This window comes from Labrus mixtus, chromosome 1 (genome assembly GCF_963584025.1).
Source record: "Labrus mixtus chromosome 1, fLabMix1.1, whole genome shotgun sequence".
NCBI lineage: Eukaryota > Metazoa > Chordata > Actinopteri > Labriformes > Labridae > Labrus > Labrus mixtus.
Window position 1 is genome coordinate 19,847,730 of NC_083612.1, and position 20,006 is coordinate 19,867,735.

General features: G+C 38.9%; 1 protein-coding gene across 2 annotated transcripts; it reads left to right on the forward strand.

The window, feature by feature from the left end:
- The first annotated feature begins 12,184 nt into the window (after positions 1-12,184).
- caprin1a (cell cycle associated protein 1a) lies at positions 12,185-19,791 on the forward strand. 2 transcript variants are annotated; one of them, XM_061037259.1, is made up of 17 exons: positions 12,185-12,344; positions 13,608-13,742; positions 14,285-14,347; positions 14,748-14,834; positions 15,296-15,537; positions 15,687-15,769; positions 15,878-16,033; positions 16,120-16,172; positions 16,288-16,371; positions 16,472-16,633; positions 17,069-17,177; positions 17,322-17,383; positions 17,707-17,838; positions 18,099-18,258; positions 18,628-18,816; positions 18,938-19,044; positions 19,201-19,791. In XM_061037259.1, exons 2-17 carry the CDS (start codon positions 13,608-13,610, stop codon positions 19,285-19,287), a joined length of 1,911 nt encoding a protein of 636 aa, XP_060893242.1. In that variant the 5' UTR covers positions 12,185-12,344; the 3' UTR covers positions 19,288-19,791. The 2 variants fall into 2 exon arrangements, with proteins under 2 accessions (XP_060893242.1, XP_060893252.1); XM_061037269.1 differs by lacking the exon at positions 17,707-17,838.
- The last annotated feature ends 215 nt before the right edge of the window (positions 19,792-20,006 follow it).

The following is a 20,006-nucleotide window of genomic DNA, read 5'->3' on the forward strand; positions in this document are numbered from 1 at the left end:
GTCCTAATCCAGATCTTGAAGCTCTAATAGAGGAAAACGATGGTGACTCAGTGGTTCTCCTGTTTGCCACACACACACAAAAAAAAAGGTCCAAAGATTTCCCACAATAACCAGCTGTGGCCTCTCTGCCATCAGTTTGTTAAATGTTTGCAAATGACAACAGCAAGTTGACCTTTCCTCTGTGCTGGGTTTTCATTATGTTTGATTTGAGGTCATAGCTGCAGGTCAAGTATAGACCTTTTTTTTTTTTTTTTTTCAGATGACAGTTTTAACTGCCACAGTAGAAAAATCACAGTTGAAATGAATGAAAAACTATTGATGGATTCAATTTCACTGCTCGTTTGGTCCATGCTGTCTCACTGTTAGTATTCAATGAACACATACTCAGCCATGTTTCTGTTCAATAACAGATTTCTTAACATGACCTCTTAACACTAGATTTACCAACAGACAGTATTAATAGTCGTTTGTTGGATGTCAGAAGTTTGACCTAATGTCAGAAATATTAACAAAATGACAGATGAACCAGGGGGGGAATAAAAGCTTTGCATGTGAGAGTAGGGAACATGAAAGGCCGACAGGATAAGTGGATTACGTAGGAGAGAAAAGAGTTTTACGATTTGGCCGGACTTCTGGGCAGAACAGCAAAGGGCAAACTGTTGGCCACGAGTCGACATTAACTTGTGACTTTTTGACTATCAAAGTAAGAGACTGTGACTGCGTAGGAGGAAGGCTCCCTGAACAAATGTCCTTTTCATTTCATGCTTTACCAACACCCATACCCTCTGCTCCTCTGCTGCTGATTCAATTTCAGCTAATCATTCAATTGCAATCACATGAATGAGCAAGTTAATAAGTGAGTGCACAAAAATAACTTTTTCTCCTTTTTGGATCTTTTGGAAAGAAGAAGATTCAAGTGAGCCTCAGCCTGCACATTGTATAAGAGAGTTAATTTTTCACATTTAATACTTTTTAATTGATATTTGGTATGTTTTTCCATAAAGCACAGAGAATAATGCTAAAGGCTAGCAACAAACCACACCAGTGAGCCTATGATATAGTTTAGCTTGCGGGGAGAGGAAGAAGTGAAGTAAGGAAATAAGCTGTGGCTTGCTGACTCAAGACTAGATTTCCCAGGATCCCTAATGTACAACTATTAAACTTTAATTGCTCCCCTTGCCTTTTGGAAGAGCTGTGAGAGCACTGGTGGAGTAAATTTCAGCTGCTGTGAAGGAACTCAGTGCTTGTCAAACACCTGTCGCTACAAGGTTAGCAGAGATATAAACCTGAACTGGGTCTCAATAAAAAAAAGTTGTTCAATCAAAAGGAAAAGGAAAATGTAAGTCAAGATCCAGTGGAATAGAGCAGATCACAGTTTTTATATTTCCAAATCTGGATTAATTTCCCTGTCATCCCAGAACAAAGACAAACACAAACAGAGTCTCTAAGCTTTTTTTTCTCCATTATTTGCATAATATACTTTGATGGGTGGATACTCATCTCAATCCCTGGCTCTTTTGTATCTGCAGATTACGAAAGGCCTGTTTCCAGTGCTGTGCAGGCTACCAAGAAGAGACTATCAAAGGGAAGGAATGGGCTTTCAAGTTAGGACCCTTCGATTGTGTTACAGATTGGTTCCAGGTGAGGCAGCTTTGGGAAGTTCAGTCGGGGAAAATTGCCCCTCCGTGCAGCGCTTGTGTGAGGCAGGGAGGCTTCACGGTTGGCATGGTACTCCGGAATTCTAATACTGCTCACGTTTGGTGGGATTTCTGAGGTATGAACGCTGGGCCTCAAAAATCTTGTTGTGGTTGATTGCAGTTACATTAAAAGCTAAGCCCAGACAAAAATGGGGAATACAGAGTGTCTGGCGGCACGCTAAATAGCTGGATAACACCACAGTCCGCAGACAATAATTGCCAACATAATGTTCCAAACATCCCTTTGATTCTCTCATAAGATAAGTCCCGGGTTTATTTTTCAAAACAGACATTTTCCAGTTCTACTCTGGATTTAACGTGATTCCCAAAATGAGCCGTTCATGTTCTTCTTTTTCACACATGCTATTATGGCAGGAAACTATCTCAAGGACTCCTGGCAAAGATGTGCTGCACACATTTCAGCAAACTGGGCGCCTAAAGTACATCATAACCATACTTTACCATTATTCTATTTCCTTCTAACAGTGCATTGGATAATTTAGTTTTTAAAGCCATATTCACTGGTGAAAACTTACATTTATGTGGAGATATATCCATATGGATTTGATGCCCTTTTATTTTTATTCATTTCTCAGGGGGAGCGACAAGCTTCAGTGGTTCTTCATCTCTGAAGAGTTTTGGCGTTTCAGCCAAACAAGAGATTGCCATCCCTGCCATCACGTTCGCTTATCAATCCTATAAAACCTTGCAACTTTACAAACTACTTCAATGCTGGGCCTTGTGTTTTGTAACCAATATCCTGCCATCATCATCATCTTCTTTGATATGCTAGTACTTACTCTAGGCATCCTCAAAGCCAGGGCCATCTGTACAGTTAAACACATCTTAAACAAGTCCTCAGGGAAACTCTAAACAGACCCTGAAGTGCTTCACACGTATGCAGAGAGGGATTCTGTGTGTCTGCTCCACACATTCTGTCAGATCTGATCTTTAACAGGCTTCTTGTAGGGAGTACAATTAGGCAAAGATGGAGCTGAGTTGTGCAGGGAGTGCCAAGCCATGGCATTATGCATCAATTCACCTGTCCGGCCAAATGAACCAAGACAGGGCAAAAAATTGCTCACGGTTTCTCAAATATATCTCCTAGTTTGTGCTTTGGGAGTTTAATCTGAACAAAAAAAACATGCTGTTGCTGTAGGCCTATATCTTTTTGTTGCAACATCGCATCAGTAACGTCTGCAACTTGCAAAGTCTGTAAATTTGTCACAAAAACAAAGTCCTGAAGTCTTAATGGCTGCCTTTTTTTCTTTTCTCTTGGAAACCACAGACATTTTATTACATTTTATCGTTTTAGATTTTCTGTTATCATATATTTTATTTGTTTATCTGTTTGTTTGCAGTATCATGTGTCCACCAGAAGAAAATTTGATTTTACAGTGAGTAAAGAGATTGTTTCCACCTTCGCTGAACACCGAGTTAAACAACAAAGATGATCCTACAGACCGAGGCCACACTGCGCAAATAAGCTGTTATTCCTCTGTTGTTTGGAGGGATTCTGAAAAGATTGGTCTCGTAATGAAAAGAAAATAGAAGTGATGTTCCCATGACGGATTTGGTAAACTAAACTAAGAGTGGCTGCTCGGTCGGCTCAGAGTTCACACCTCTGGACCACTGAACTCTTGATTGTATTGGAAAGGTCACAGTAATTACTACGTCCTGCATGCTTTTGTCCACAGTACACTGTAGACTAATGCAGAGCATAGTTGTGGATAGGGCTTCTGCCTTTTTATGTCATAAGATGCATTCAGAAACTAAGAAATCAAACATGTCAAGTTAATTATTGTTTGTTTTTGTCTGTCAACATGTGACTTACTGTGTTTCTCATCATTTAAGACAGTGTCCATGAGTGGACACACTGTCCTACCTATTCTGTTGTGTGGGTATATGTGTGCGTTTTTGTCTGTGTAAGATCTAGTTAGAGATGCAAAGAGTGGAAGGAGACTGAGAATGAAAACCATGAGGAGAAGGAAGTGCTGTATTTACGCTGTTCATGGTCTCCTCTCTTCTCTGACAGGGGGAAACAAGCCCTGCTGGCAATCTGCACCGCTTGGCTTTATTTTACTGACAGGCGAGTCTGCGTTCTCCAAAGCCCTCTGTGTTCCTCCTGTGGCAGTAACAGTGTTTTTGAAACCAGAACCACAGCTCTGTTCCTACCCCGAGGAACGCAGACATGCACCCCATGCACCAACAGTATGTTTATTGGTATGACAGACACGATCAAGGTTTGTTATAGTTTGCAAATAGTCAAGCCAAAAGAACAAAAGAAAAAGACAGAAGTATAACATTTTAAGATAAGGCGACTGAAATACAGCAAAAACTGTATTACTGAATTAGTAATGACCATATTTGGATGGCAGCCATTTTTCATCTGATGGGATGCAAAGGATGAAAAACTGAAATGCTGCAATACGTTTATACTGCTGTGTAGCAGATTATAAGTATTCTGTAGTTCTGTATTTCCCCATTAATTGTCTTTTTACATTCTTACTAGCAGTGAAACGATTAACATTTTACACCTACCACATATTTATACAAATGAAACATGTATATAAGTTCAATGTTATGAAAGCATTTGGACGACAATGAGCTTGATGCCATAGCAAAATGGCTGCTGTCTAAATATGGTGTTACAGTCTGATGAAACAGTTGCATGATGGGACATCAGAGGCCTCGGCTTGAGCATGTCGGTATCGCTGCAGCCTCTTTTTTAGCTAGCAGATACATAACAACAAGAGGGATTAGCTACAGCCTGACATAAGTCAGAGAAAGACAAGCCGAACAGATGTTATGTTTGACCGGGATACACACTGTCAGCAGCACATGTGGAGGCTACTGCAGCATTACACACCCGTAACAGTCTTGTTGGTGACCTAGTCGACAGATTAGCGAGCCAGGAAAAAAAGCTTTCCCATTAACTAACCGTTAGAATAATGGGACTGGTGGAAAAAATTTAATTGAAGGTAATTCCAGTAAAAGTCTCCATTAACTACTTTGTCAAAAACAGCCTTTGCATCACCACAAAAAGGTTGTTTGCACATCTATTCCAGCATTCACTTGCGTGGACATGGTACAGCACTCATTTTCCTGTACCTATTTTTGCGTCCTCTAGCCAAAGTGGTTTAACGTCTATGTTGCGACTAAGTTTGTCAAAACCAAAGTACGTCACTCGCCAGACTGAGAGTAATTCTAGAGCTTCATTCATACGTTCATTAAAAATAAGCTTGGCAATGACTTGCTTACTTCAACTTTAAGACTTCAAGTTTTGACTCCAGTTTAACTCTACCCAAATTCAAGACAGATAGCACTCACACATGTTGATACATAATCATGAGGGTATTTGCGTCAGAGGTGATGTTGGGGCCTTCCCTTACAAGTTCTGCTCTTTTATCAGTTTTAAGTCTATATGCTCTCTGTATGTTGCCCTAGATTAAATAAACCAATGTAATTAAATGGTTGACGATGGGAAAACAGCCAAGCTCAATTTTCTGTGGCATGTTTTTCTCTACCTGATGAAACATAGGGCTGCTGCACAATGAATGCACAGTCACACCACCACTAATACCACTTGATCTGCAGCTGTAACTACATAATTAACTGTTGGCCTCAGATGTCAGTCACACACACTATCTCTCGCTCTCGCTCTCTCTCTCTCTCTCTCTCCCTCTCTTTCTGTCTCTGTTTTCCTGCTTGTATCTCTCTGTACAATCTCTCCTTGGACATCTGCATACTCTCTAAAAGAAAAAAATATATATTTCTTACACATTTTAATTCCTATCTCTATATCACAAAGATGTATCAAAAAAGTGGTGTTGACTTATTCTTTGAGCAGAAACCTTTTACATAAAATACTATCTCTCTTTTCCTGTTTATTTTTCATAAAAAATAGAGAGAGCCCTTATAAAGAGATACATGTTTATTTCTTTATAAATAGGGTAGAATATCTGACTTGTTTCCTTATACTAACAATCGTAATAGTCCTTTTAAGCTGCTGGAATGAGTGAGTAAAATAAGCAGTTAAAATTACATTTTCTTCTTATAGAAAAACAACAACAACTACATGTGTTATTTGTTGCAAAAAAACACCATAGCATCGAATCTCACTCTAAGTAACAATAGGTGTCTCAATTACACCAACATTTTCATCCAAATCCTGAGGCCTCGGACTCAAAGTCATGCTGTGAGCACTTTAACATTCAGATGGTGTTCACTAATTCAAAATATGAGATGTGATGCTTGCAAGTTTCTATAAATTCACTGATATTTTCAACCGAGGCATTTAAGGCAGTCTATGAAAGTTGTAAAAGCACATGTTAAAAAAGTATACACATACAGTAAAACATATGAATTACATATAACTCAATACCAACATGCTAAAAAACACATGGCCTCCAGTAACATGCACATATTTAACACAAATTGAGACCTGTTGTGGAACTCTGGAGGTCTAACCTTGTCCTGGTAACTGGGGGGTACTTGTTGTACTTCTGGTATGGCATTGTTATTCTTAAACTGATGTCACTCATCTATTTAAGCAAGCGTGTGTGTTTGTGTGTGTGTCTGTGGTGGACTATAAAGGTGCAGGTTTCTCTAAATACATCCACATACCGTGACAGATGCCTAGTGCGTAATGTCAAAGGATTCCTTTCTCCCTAAAAGCTCTTCAGTCTCAATCCAGACTCTGACCCCAGATCATCCACAGAGCACCTGCCACGTCAGCCCTTCATCACTGTGACAACGCCCACTCTCTCTCCAGCTCCAGCTCCAGACGTGACAGACATGGAGCTGGACAGCATTGTACACAGCACTCTAACAGCACTTCGACAGCAAGGGATGGTTGTGTATTACCAACACACAGCCTCAATGTTATTCCCGTCATTTTAAATAGCAATCAGAGCTGATCTAATTAAGCCGGTCTGTATAATTGAGCTCTACAGGGAGAGGCTGACAGGGTCCAGATACTCTCCCTTTCTGTGCAAACGTCTCACCACGAAGCACAGGGAATTCTGGGATACACAGGAGTCATGACAGACACTTTTGATGGGGATGTTAACCAGACGTCGTCCTCATGTGTGTCCTGATGTTGTTTGAATGCTCATAGGAAACAATCCTGCATATATGAGTAGTCTGTTGAAACAGTGGAGCATTTGTCATTGTCCAGGTCAGCAGTTGTTTGTTTAAGCTTGGACTTGGCATATGATGAATGTGTATTATAATTCTAATGTTTCCAGGCTTGTCCTGTGGGGTTTTCTTCTGTGCAGATCTTACCTTTCCACCTGACTTTTCAAAAACCTGACTTTTCAAATATGAAGAGATTAGCGATAGGATCGTTTTTCCGCTCATTTGATCCGAACTTTTCTGACCCAAAAGTGGTTGTATTATTCCAAAGAAATAACATCTTCCCTGAATTTCTTCTGTTACAAAACAAATTGTTTGATTTCAACTAATATTGCAGGCATTTTTGTGGCCGCCACAGTTGGTGGTTGATACCATCTTCACAGTCAGACTACAACCAAGTATGTTTCCAGTTTGACTTGCTTGGATGAGGCATGCCGTATTATTATCTCCACATCGCTTTTGTTTTGGTTTTTCAGCGGGGTAAGATTTCACTCGAGGTAACAGGGGAAGTCGAAAAGTCTTCCATTACTTTGAAATACACACAGACCCACAGTGAAGGTTATTTGGCACCACGTTTGGGTTTAGATTTTCATCCAAATTAATCTGAATCAAAATGCAGAGTAAACATGACAGATTTCATCTGCTTTACACAAAAATGGATCAAGTTTTAACCGAAACCACAAAATTTTTCAAAGCAGCCTTGCCTACTCATCTCCTGTCATCCCTACTGAAGATCTACTAAAATGTAACATCTGCCCATTTTGATTTTGACTGAACTATATCTCAATGCTTAATACATTAATGTGATCTTAAATCAAATTTATTGTAATTTACTTGAATATTCATCAGCTTAGTTAACGACATGCTCTCATTATGTGTTTGTTGAATGAACATTTTATGTGAAATAGGAAATGCTGTGTTTAGCTGAAGACAATAAAAATAAAACAAATTTAAAAAAGCTATTCGGTAAATATTATGTCTTAATGTGTCTTTCCAGTTTAGATTGTTGTCGTGTTGAGAGTTTTGACATTTTCTAATAAACATATAAGTGAACAGGAGAGCTGTCACTCCTTGACTGACAGATTTCAAACCACATCTAGTTTCATAGTGATCCAAAGTCCATGAACCTCTGTTGGTGTCTCATCCCCGAGCTGGCTTCACAAGAGTTCCCATGATGCCCTCTGGGCTGGACTCTGTAGGACGGAGGTGCCAGCTCTGATCTGGTTTCACGCTGTCAGATAAGATCAGTTTGTGTGTTGGATTCCTGTCACGGAGCAGACCAGGTTTAGGCTGACCCAGTGCTGAGGTTTGGGCTTCATGAGCCAACACAAGTCACGCAATGCAGAACAGGAAGTCAAAGGTCAGAGTTTACCTTTACTACTACTTCTTATTGCTCTCCTTCCTCGTGGGAAAATCGGACCATCTTACAATAAAAAAATGTTTTTTTTTTACTTTAAATGACACTGACAAACATGTTGTGAGCAAGAAATCATTTCACTTTTATAAAAGGGTAAGACAAAGCTAAGCACTCTTTTTTTAGCTTGATTTATAGAGCTGTTAAACCAGAGAATTGTAACAAACAGAATAAAAAACAGTAATTATCTTTGTACACACACTCCTTTTTATGAGAGCAGTATTTTCAGTAAGTAAATACAATCTGACAGACTCTTGACAAAGACAGATCTAATTAGGAAAGTTGTTGTGAAGCTGTTCCACTTTCACTCACAGTGTTTTAAATGTAAAAGAGTACGTATGAAGTTTTTGATTACATTGTTATGGATTATGTACATTTGTGGGTTTAAACAGGGATTTTTTTTCTTCCGTCTATAAGTTTAAATCTGTTATTTCTACTTATAACCAGTGTCTTTTCTTAAACTTGTGATCTTTCACCCACTCTTTCACTTAAATTAATATTGTGTTATACATATTTATCCATATTGAACTATTTATATCAAACACACACCCAGGATAAGTTTATAGCACAAACATTTACAAATAGCAATCCGTTCTTCAGCTTTGTGATATTGAAAACATTTTATGAACAGAGCTCCACGAATAAGAGCAATTTGGAGGACAAACCTGGAAAAGTTTTACAAATTATAATTTTTTTTTATTTTGTGGATAATGTTACCGGCTTTTGACATTAAATTCCTTTCTTTTTTTGGTTTATGGTTTTTTTTAAAAATTCTGTAATTTCATAGTCACAAATAAGTAATTAAACAATAAGTTCATACTTGTTAGGTTAGGATAGGTGTTTTTTTTTCCTCGATCATATTTGGTTTATCTTTTGCTTGTTAGCATGTGTCTATGATGGATCAGCTGTGGACATATTCATATGTAAATTACAGTAACGTGTAAAACTTAAACATATCATAGTTACTTTCACCGACATGGACCAAATTGAAGCTATCATATATCCTCCACAGATGAGTACATTACTTTGTTGAGTGACCTTTGGATGACTTACAGCCATGTGGCCCCTAAAGTTCACAAAGATACACACTGTTGACCTTGTTATAAGAGGCTCTCAGAATCATTATAAAGAGTTTTGTTTCAGGCTGAGATACAGTAAAAAGAGGGATAGGTTATTTTTATGGTTACAGTTATGGACTGAGACGTATTGTCAGGGACTCAAACAATGTGAACAATGATATGACAAAGAGTACCTCTATATGAAGGGACATTCAGCATCAGTTAAAAAGCAACTGAGCAAATGGATGGACACGTATCTAGATGTCTGCGGTCATTACCTGCAGGATACTCCTCCTCTCCTCTGCAGCTTCTATGACACATTTTTAATTAAAATCCAAACAAAAACATTGGGTTAAGTCTTGCAACAACTGCGCTCCAACCTTCAAAAAAGTACGTGGTCATGAATATATAGGATTTTCAGAAGGAAACCAAAGCCATCACTTGTATAGGCATGTAAATACACAGCAATGAAAGAATGGGGCATTTGGATTTAAAATGCCAAAGACCAGGAAAACTTATCACCATTTGTCCCAAAGGACTTTATTGTAAACACATTATCCATTGAAGCAGACTCCAAATAAAACCTCAACTGCATAAAGCACAAATTGCAAGTAGGAGAATCAAATTCTCCAGCTGTAATAATGATAATGGTTGCAGTTAAGTGGAGATGCTTGTTATCTGTCTGTTACACATGTGGGCCTTGAATTATTAATGTTGGCAAACTAACTGAGGAGAGGCTGTCGGTGGAAAAAGCCCCTCAACCAGCCCCCCAAATAAGTCTGTAAACACCAAAGAGCCTTATATCACCCCTGCTGTAACTTATGTTAAATAAAATGAAAAACTGGTGGTGATCATAGAAAATGTAAGATGAATAAGGGTATGGGAAAAGGTCATACATAAAACCTGAAAGATACATGGTTTGAATGAGAGAGTGAAAACAGAAAAGCAGGAATTCAGACGGGTTGCAGATGAATTCCTGTGCTTGCCTGCAGGTTACACTACAAGTGGTCTGGGGCCGAAGTTTTTGTGGGGCTCTTGTGGTTTTTCAGCCAATAAATCCTCAGCACATATTTAATCCAGTCAGGGCTGCAGGAGAGGAGCACTGAAGGATGTACGGGCATTAGTCAGCGGGCCACATCAGACAGAGAAGCTGAAGATCCACCCCCCCCCCCCCCCCCCACACACACACACACACACACACACACACACACACACACATACACACACACCCCACCTCACTACGTATACCCATCAGGAGACAGGGAGCCAGACACAGGGATCGTAAAGGTGTAAAAATGGAGTGTAAGAGTTCAATGTAAAAGTCAAAAACTGTCAAGTTTTGATGATACTCATCATACTACAGTATACCAAGTTAATTATCCACATGATATGTAGTGACAGATTTCAACTCTTGATTTCATATCTACCATACTGATGATGTTCCAGTTGACTTTGAAGGGCTTTTTAGATTCATAAAAACACTGATAAGAGTTGTTTGGAAAACTCACCTGTTTTTACTCCTCTCTTGGATGGTGGGTTGAACTGTTTGCAACACTCTGTCCATGCTACAAAACATAATAAACCGAAAAAAAATAATCAGAACAAAATACATTAGTCCTGCTCTCGTCTATAGGTGTTTAAGTTCCACAATTCATTTGTTGCATGAACTTCTTTCATACTTCTGTGCACATCTCCATATTGCTGTTGGTTTATTCAGCTCTCTGTACCCACTGTAAACTACTAAAAAAAAACAAGGGAAACATATTTAAAATGTCAACACCACAGTGAACACACATCAGAAGATCGTCTGAAAAAGAAACAGCAGGATTTGGCTTGAAGATTATTTGCGGTGAATTCCATCCCTCCATAATGAGACACCTCTGCCATCTTCTGGTCGTTCTGTGTAAATACTATGTATGGGTTTTTTTTTCTCAGTCTGTTGATCAAAGTTTTGCATCTTCATCATTCATCTCATCCTGAGATTTAAAGTAAGCTCTGAAAGCTGCTAGAGTGAACACTCCGATTATTTATTTATCTATTAGGCCTAAGTAGGCAACTACAGCCTATGTGCATGTTTGTGTGTGAGGGGGGCATAGATAATTACATCATAATTAATCAAATTAAACATACATTTTCGACTCAAGAAGATAGAATAGAATAGAATTACTTTATTGATCCCAAACTGGGAAATTGTGGCGTTACAGCAGCAGGTTATCCAACACACAATATGAGTAAAAAAAACGCAATGTAATGTAAACACAATATAATATTAACTACAAAGTAAATAAGTACTAAAAAAATATCAAAAATAAGAATGAATGTGAATATATACAACCAGGATTTAACTAAGCATTACTAGTCTTAAATAGGAAGATTAAATACGGAAGATTGAATGTAAGTGTGCAAAAACAGAGTCGTAAGATGACTCCAGATATAAAAATCTTAAAAAATAATTACAATAAATGGGTCATTAAAAACAACAACAGAAATCAGCTTATGCTGGTTTGAAAACGCGTACAGACATTACAAAGTGTTTATTTTCTTTTTTTATTTACTACTATTACTATTTACTTTCTTACTTTTTCTTTCTGGAAATGTACATGTAACATAGCCTATTGTAAGATGAATTATCTATGCCTAATGTATTCCCCTTTTCGTTTTAGTCATCTGAATAGCCTATATTTTTGTAATGATTTAACAAAATAGTTTAAAGTTAGGCCATTTGTCACTACACTGACAAATCGTGGCAGCTTTAATTGAGTTACCCAGTTACCTTAAGAGAACACGAGGATGACAGGTCACGAACTAGGCCTACTTATTGTAATATACATGCATTACTGTCAGGCATCGTGAGGTCATCAGATGGGTCCTTGTAGCCGCTACCTTTAGCTCAGCAGCAGCAGCAGCAGCAGCTAGTGAGCCATTGGCTGGTGAGAGCCTGAGCATCCTCCAGGAAAACACTACTACTGAAAGTACAAAGATACACACGGCTCTTATACAGCTAACAAGGAAATCTCTTTGAAGACAAAGAGTATAAAGGTATGAGATTCGTGTCTAACCATTAAAAAAAACAAAATAGTTGTTAACCTCTTGTCTGTGCTCGTCGGTACTCGAGTCGCTGCGTCCCGAAAAGCTCTTTGTGTGTTTTTTCTCCCCCCCGTTATAAACGTTTAACAATGGCGATTATTTAACGTGAATCCATAGCAACCGTTTCATTCTGGTTATATTTGCAGGAGACATCCGCTTATATTAGTCTAATAACATTAGCGAACATGTTAGCTTATCGGCTAACAATAGGACGAGGAGATTAGGACGAGTGTTCACCGCGGATTGAATATGTTGAAGAAAACATTTACCTCGCAATAGTTTAAGTCTAACCCAGTTAAAAAAGATGAGTATGTAAGTGAGTGTGCAGGCTGATGATACTCGACTAGTCATGTAACTTCTGTCAATGAGCTGAGCTGGTGTATTTTTTTTTTTAACTTTGACTACAAGGCCGACATTTTAACTTGAGTAAACTTCCTCTGTTAAAATCACTATTTAGCCCTGCATGTAAATATCTGTAACGAGGAATGTGTTAACAATTAAACAGGAAAGTCATTTTGATGGCACCAAGAACCACTTTTGTCCGCTCCAAAGCTCAAAACAAAGGAAGGGATGGTTTGCACGATCACGACGGTACCACAGTCTCCCCCCCCACTCCCCCCCACCCCGGCCCAGTCTGGGTTGTGGGTTTGGGTCGACCTCCATTATTATTATTAACACCAGCTCTGATTTAACCCTCCACCGATATTTTCAGAGAATACCATCATTTATTTACACATTTGGCTGTAGTCAGGTGGCAGTCGACAGGACAGCAGAGTAATGACATGTTAATCCATTTTTAAATAAGAAGGAATGAAGAAAACTTTATTCATGTTTCACAAGTCTTTCCATCTGAGTTACATGCACATGAACACAGACACAGGACTAATATTTTAATCTCTAACAAATAATCTCATACCCTGTCTGTTGAGTCCAGTCAACTTTATTTATATAGCACATTTATAACAGCCGAGGCGGACCAAAGCTGCAACAGAAAAAAGCTTGATCGCCCACATATAATGTTGACATTATAATGTACCTGAAGGAAGAAGGGTAAGCTTTTTCAATGGGTTATGTATTGTTGTAGAAGTCTATTTTTCTACATTTGCCACTGCAACACTGGCCACTTAAAAAATATATGTTGGCGGTCTGTACAATGTTGCGGAGATCCCTCATTTAACAGCTTTTAAATATGCGTCATTCATTTTCTCCCTACAGATGCCTTCAGCAACGGTTGGCAACAGTGCTGTCCAGTCTGCCACTCCAGACCTGGGAAATGGAAGTCAATGTGAGACCATGAAGCAGGTTCTTGCTGTGATGGACAAGAAGGTTCGCAACATGGAAAAGAAGAAGGTAACGATCTAATTTTATATATTTACAAATGTTTTTTTTTAACCCTAAGTAGGAGCCAAGATTTTTTTTTATACCACAAGACTTTTTCGGTAGCATAGGATATGACTTTTGCAAATTTTGGAGACAACAATGAAAAAGATCAAAAGTATTTTAAACCTTTGGAAACAGTAGGTACTGTATGTCAATGATTTATTTTGAAGACAGCATTGGTTTAGGCTTCTTATGACCTCAATGTGTTACATGGAAGTGACTAGATCAGCCTTTGCATATTAGGGTTGTACTAATGAATCAATGTAACATCGGTATCAGCACTGTTGACAGTAATTGGCCCAACCTTAAATAATGTGGCATGAACCAATGGTAATAGTAGTTTCACAACCAGTGCATCACTATATCATTTAAAACCACAGTGATATTCAAAACTCCTTCATCTGTTTATTGTTTTGTCATTTATGGAAGGATGTAATTATTTTTTCTTCCCATGATGTCATTGTTTTGTATTTTATCTAAACTAAGTTGATGTTTCCCTTTAACACTTTCAGTCTAAACTGGATGACTACCAGGCGAAGAAGAACAATGGAGAAAGTCTGAATCAAGATCAGTTGGTAAGACAATGTCAGTTTGTGTAGTAATTTGTTCAGTTTGCTGCAATATATATGCAATAAACATTTTTATTTCTTATATATGTATCTTATTCCTATCAGTGTTAGTGGTGCAATGGGTCATAAATGTCACAGTTTGGCTCAGATTGTGGATTTTTTCTGAGATTCGGCACAGGGATTTAACGAGTGTACATTTACTTTACACCATGTAAATACATTTTCTGTTGAACCACAGTTGCGATCTGAACCGTGGGGGGTTGATTTTGATGGATCACTGGTCAGGTGTGATCCATTTCACCACTAATCCGTGTTATCAGAGATTTGACAAAACAGTGCATCTACATTTGTAACTGCATCATGTTTCATGAAAATAATCTACATTTCTTTTATGTCCTACCTGAAGGAGGCTTTGTCAAAGTACCAAGAGATCATGTACAACCTTGACTTTGCTCGAGAATTGCAGAAGAACTTCCTTGCATTGGGCCAAGAGGTCAGTCCTGATTAATGTTGTCATATTTTATTTTGAAAGGTTTAATCAGAATGATATGGCTCTCAATGGAGTTTATTAAATACAATCTCAGGAAACTTTGTATTACCCCTCTGTTTGCAGTCTTTTTGGAAGAAGATCCACAGGAAAACTTTATTACTTTGTTCTGTTGAAACTGATACCAAACTCCAGGAGGGAGACATGATGATAAATATCATAACAACATTACATGACAAGAATAAGTAAATACAGACCGTTTCAAAAAGTCGGAAATATAGGGTTCATTTAAAAAACAAGAGAACACGGGGTGATTTGCATTGATCAGTTATTTTGCTTTGGACCATCCATGCGCATTAAATTTTCGAATTCACTAGGATTTTATTGTGCCTTGTGGGGCTATGTAACCTTAATAGAGTTATGACTTATTTACATCAAAACTTGTCTGACTGTGTTTGTATGTTCAGGTTCAAAAGGCAGTGAAGAAGACTGCAAGACGGGAACAGCTACAGCGGGAGGAGATGGAACAACGGCGACTGAAGACAGTTTTGGAGCTTCAGTTCTTACTGGACCAGTTGGGAGATGATAGTGTCAGACAGGAGCTCAAACGGCCGGATGCCACTGGGTCCCCTCTGCTCACTGACGCTGACCTCACGTCACTTGACGAGTTTTACAAACTGGTTGGACCTGACAGGAACTATGATGTTAGGTTCGTGTCAGGGTGCCTTTCATTTTCAGTGCCACAAATGTTTTTTCGTGTGTGAGTTTTGCACAGTGGTTACAGTATAAAGTAGAGAGTATGGTTATTGACACACCGAACTACCAAGTTGTATATTTACCCTGTTGTTGAACTTGTAGGTTGACCGACCAGTATGAAGAGGCATCACTGCACTTGTGGGAACTGCTTGAGGGTAGAGACAAGGCTGTTGCAGGGACCACATGTATGTATTTTCACAGCTGTAGATCTCCCACTTCACAAACATAGAATACAAATTCATGTACGAAGCCATGTTTCCTCCATATGACATGTTGGGCTATTTTTGTTCCAGACAAGTCACTGAAGGACACTCTGGACAAAGTACTGCTGAGTGCTTACTTTGACAGAGCACAAACTCATCAGAATGGGACGTGTGTGAAGGAAGAGGAGAATGAGGAGCAGACTGTGGTGGCTGAGTCTAAGTCTGAGATGCAGCCATCAGAACCTGGTAACTAACAACTCATTCGCTGATATACTATCTGTAAGATATTTCTCTAATCCAGACAAAATCCTTAAATTTGTCTTTTTTTATAGAAGGACCAGCCTCTGAAAAATTCACGGAGCCAGTTGAAGTGGAAACTACAGAGGTGAGATCTTATAATACTTTACATTTGTGATCAATTACAAGGCTTCAGTGAAAGTTGTCTTCTGATTTTTTTTGTTAGTTGGATTACATTTTTAATACGTTGTCTCGTCTTCTAGTTCATAAACAGACAGTTCATTCCAGAAACCACGTACAGCAGTACAAACCAAGACCAAGTAGAGGAGTGGACAGCTGAGGCTCAGGTATGCTGCAAAACTGTATTTAATGCCACGATGCATATTTTCACCCCCTCGAGTTTGTGCAAACTTTAATGTATTAAATATGTATCCTTGTTTTGAATAGATGGTAAACTCCCTCCAGCACCAGGCACCTTCACCTGTGGCTGCAGAACCAACTGTTACTGTGAACCATGTCGCTGCAGCTCCGGTCTGTGACCCAGTGGTTAGAAAGCAAGTAGTGCAGGACCTCATGGCCCAGATGCAAGGGACGTACAACTTCATGCAGGTAAAAAAGTCCAGCATACAGTATACCGTAGTGCCCAGTTCAGTGCTAATATTACTATTTAATCTATAACTATTCAATCACACATTAGTTTGACCCCCTTCAGTTAGCAAATTAAATACAAGATGTAAAAAAAACATACTCAAATAAAATAACTTATAATAATTCCATATCAGTATGCAGCTCTGGAATAAAAGCTTTTTTTTTTTACTGTATTTACCACCCTTATAAAGATTAGCAGCAGCTTTGGCTTTTTATTATATTTATTAATAATGTCATTTGAATCCATCTTTATTATTTAAGGTTTAAAACTTCCCTACAAGCATGGATGTTTATTGTGTTCTTATGAGTTAGCACCAATGGCCTTTGAGGAGTTTTTAAGTTAATCACCGGCGCTTTGTTTTTAGCTATACATTTATTCTTACTTGGTTCTCCTAGGACTCCGTGTTGGAGTTTGACGGCCAGGCTCTGGACCCCGCTATTGTGTCTGCCCAGCCGATGAAGCCTGGGCAGACCGTTGACATGCAGCAGATGGGCTGTCCTCCAAGTGAGTGCCAGTGAATTTAACTTGAATCTTAATGGATAATATAGCAGATTGTGATTAGTATAATAAGATGAGGAAATGTTATTGTTAAGTTGGAAATTATTTGTTTCTAAGGTGTTTATTTCCTTCTTATTTTCTCCCTAATAGCCCTCTCAGAGTCCAGACTTCCTCAAACAAGTACAGTGTCCGGACCACAGGAATCCTCCCAAGTAAGGAGAGCAGAAGTACTTCAGGAAGTGGTTGTTTAGACTTGGTTGCTTGGATTTGACTGAAAGAGCGTTGCACTAAATGAAAAGCAAGAGTAGAACAGGTTTTACCTTTACTTATGTGGGCCATATTAGTACATGGTGAATAAATGTGATGCTCTCTAAAAAGTCATAATGTTGTCGACTGTGCATTAGATATTTGAAGCATTTGAGTGTGATGAAAAGCAACCTCACCTTCTTTCCTACTCACCTCTCGCCAACCCTTGTTTCCTTGCTGTCTGAATTCCCTCCTACCTCCCTACCTCCCTACCTCCCTACCTCCTCAGGCCTCGATGTCTCTATCATCTGAGCAGTCCCCAGCCCCATGTCCCCTGTCCTCTGCCTTCCCACCTGTCTCCAAACCCTCTCATACTGGAGGCATCAATGTCAACGCAGCACCCTTCCAGTCAGTGCAAGCGGTATGCTTTCCATCAGAGTCCAATTAAACGCTATGACAGAGGATATGTTGTGACATTCTGTTGAAATAAGCCAGGTTCCATACTAATTTGGTTAATGGTTGATTTATTGGTGCACCATCCGAACATGCAACAGCTTGATATGACCCCTTATTTCCCAAATCTACAGTATGTCTTTCCATCTAGATATTTTCACAGAAATAATGGCTGTGATATTGTTTTTGTACAGACTGAAATACAGAAACCTTTCTTTCCCTCTTTAGGTATTTAACATGAACGCACCTGTACCTCCTGCCACTGATGGCCAAGCAGAACCCTTGAAGCAGCCCAGCCAGTTCCCTGGTAACTATGGACCCGGCTTTAGCAGCCAGTCGGAGAGTTCTGTTGAACAGCCGGACATTCCACAGGAGACATTACAGTCAGGTGAGAGGAAGCTATGACTAGTTTTTAAACAATGCAGTTCACATAAACACGTTGTCGAGCATCATCTCTACATTTATCCGACAGTTGAAGCAGATTCATAACCTGTGTGTACATTGAAACATTTAGTATGAACAACAAAAAAACAATGTGTATGTTTGAAGGGGCTCCTCAGTTTGACTTGATTTAAAACAAAATACCCCTTTGGTTACAGTAGTGTTGAAATAGAAATCAGTCAGAGCATCATGAGTCTATAAAACTACAGCCTTTCTAGCAGAAAGTGTATTTTTAAAGTCAAACTGCATATCTGGCCATTCACCTGCACGGTGCACCTGACTTATTAAGGCATCTTTCTTGCATGCTTCTATGTAGTCGTCGGTGGCTTTCAGCCCCAAGACCAGGTCCTGCCCTTAGCAGGAGGCCATGAAGAGTCCTCTCCAGGCGCAGGGTTTGGACAGTCGGGACAGTCGTTTTACAACAGCAGAGCAGCACCCAGGGGGGGTCAAAGGAACAGCCGCGGCATGATGAACGGATACAGAGGCTCCTCCAATGGATTTAGAGGTACGGACATTAAATTATGTCTCACAAAGAAAAATACGTATTCATTGTAATGACACAATACTTGTGATTCTTGTGATTATCATATTGTTTTATTGATCATTCTAATGTACTGTTTTTTCAGGGGGGTATGAAGCCTATCGCCCTCCTTTCTCAAATGCTCCCAACAGTGGTTATGGTCAAACCCAGTTCAACACATCCCGAGACTATTCCAATAACACCTACCAACGGGTAAGTGTACTTTTACTCATTGGTATAAATACAATCTAAGGATGTAAACTCATAGTATGTATCATCAGTTCTCTCTCAGTGAGAAAGATAACAAGTTATTGTAAATTCCTGTTCACTAAATGATGATAACACATTTCTCTAATATTGCTATTTAAGGAGGGATATCAGCAAAACTACAAGCGTGGAGCTGCACAAGGACCTCGAGGTTTGTCCAGGGGAAATGCTCAAGCAATGCGATCCTAAAGGATCCGAAGGACCATCAAGTCGCGCCACGTTTAACATTCAGGATTTTTGAATGTGTTCTCCCCAGGTCACTTTTTTAACAACATTTTGTTTCTCATTGGTAATCTTTTTTTTTTTTTTTAAATCCTGGCCTACTTATCAGAGTCAGCCTGCTTCAGTCTGTCTGGATCCTCTAATTGTTTTAACACAAAATGCTGAACATCACCACATGTAGGGTTATCAGCAAGTCTGTGTGATATAAAACAACATAGATATTCCTGTAAACTTGAAAGATTTCATTAATTTATTTTTTGTACAAAATAAATGCAAAAAATACCCTGCCACTGTCCATCTGATTCCATGAGAATAATTTTCCGTCTGCCCTGTGCTGTCAGCCACTTTTTCCTCTTCATAAAGGCATTAAATGTTCTTTTGTTTTTATACCCCTGTCATCTCTTTGGCCATCACCTCTTTGTACGCTGATGTTATTGGTTTAGACTGTTTCAATAAAGCTGTGTTCTATTACCTTCTGTTTAATGATAATGGTGTCCTGCTTTGGTGTATTCAAGATTCATTATTTGGTATCATTCAAATGTCTGATTGGTGTGTTAATGTTTCAAGAAGCCTTTCAAAACTAGTAGACTATCCTCACTGTTACATAATGTATATGCAACAATGTAATGAAGTGAAGTAAGCCACTTAGTCTTGCATTCACACCTATGAAATAACTAAGTTCTTAA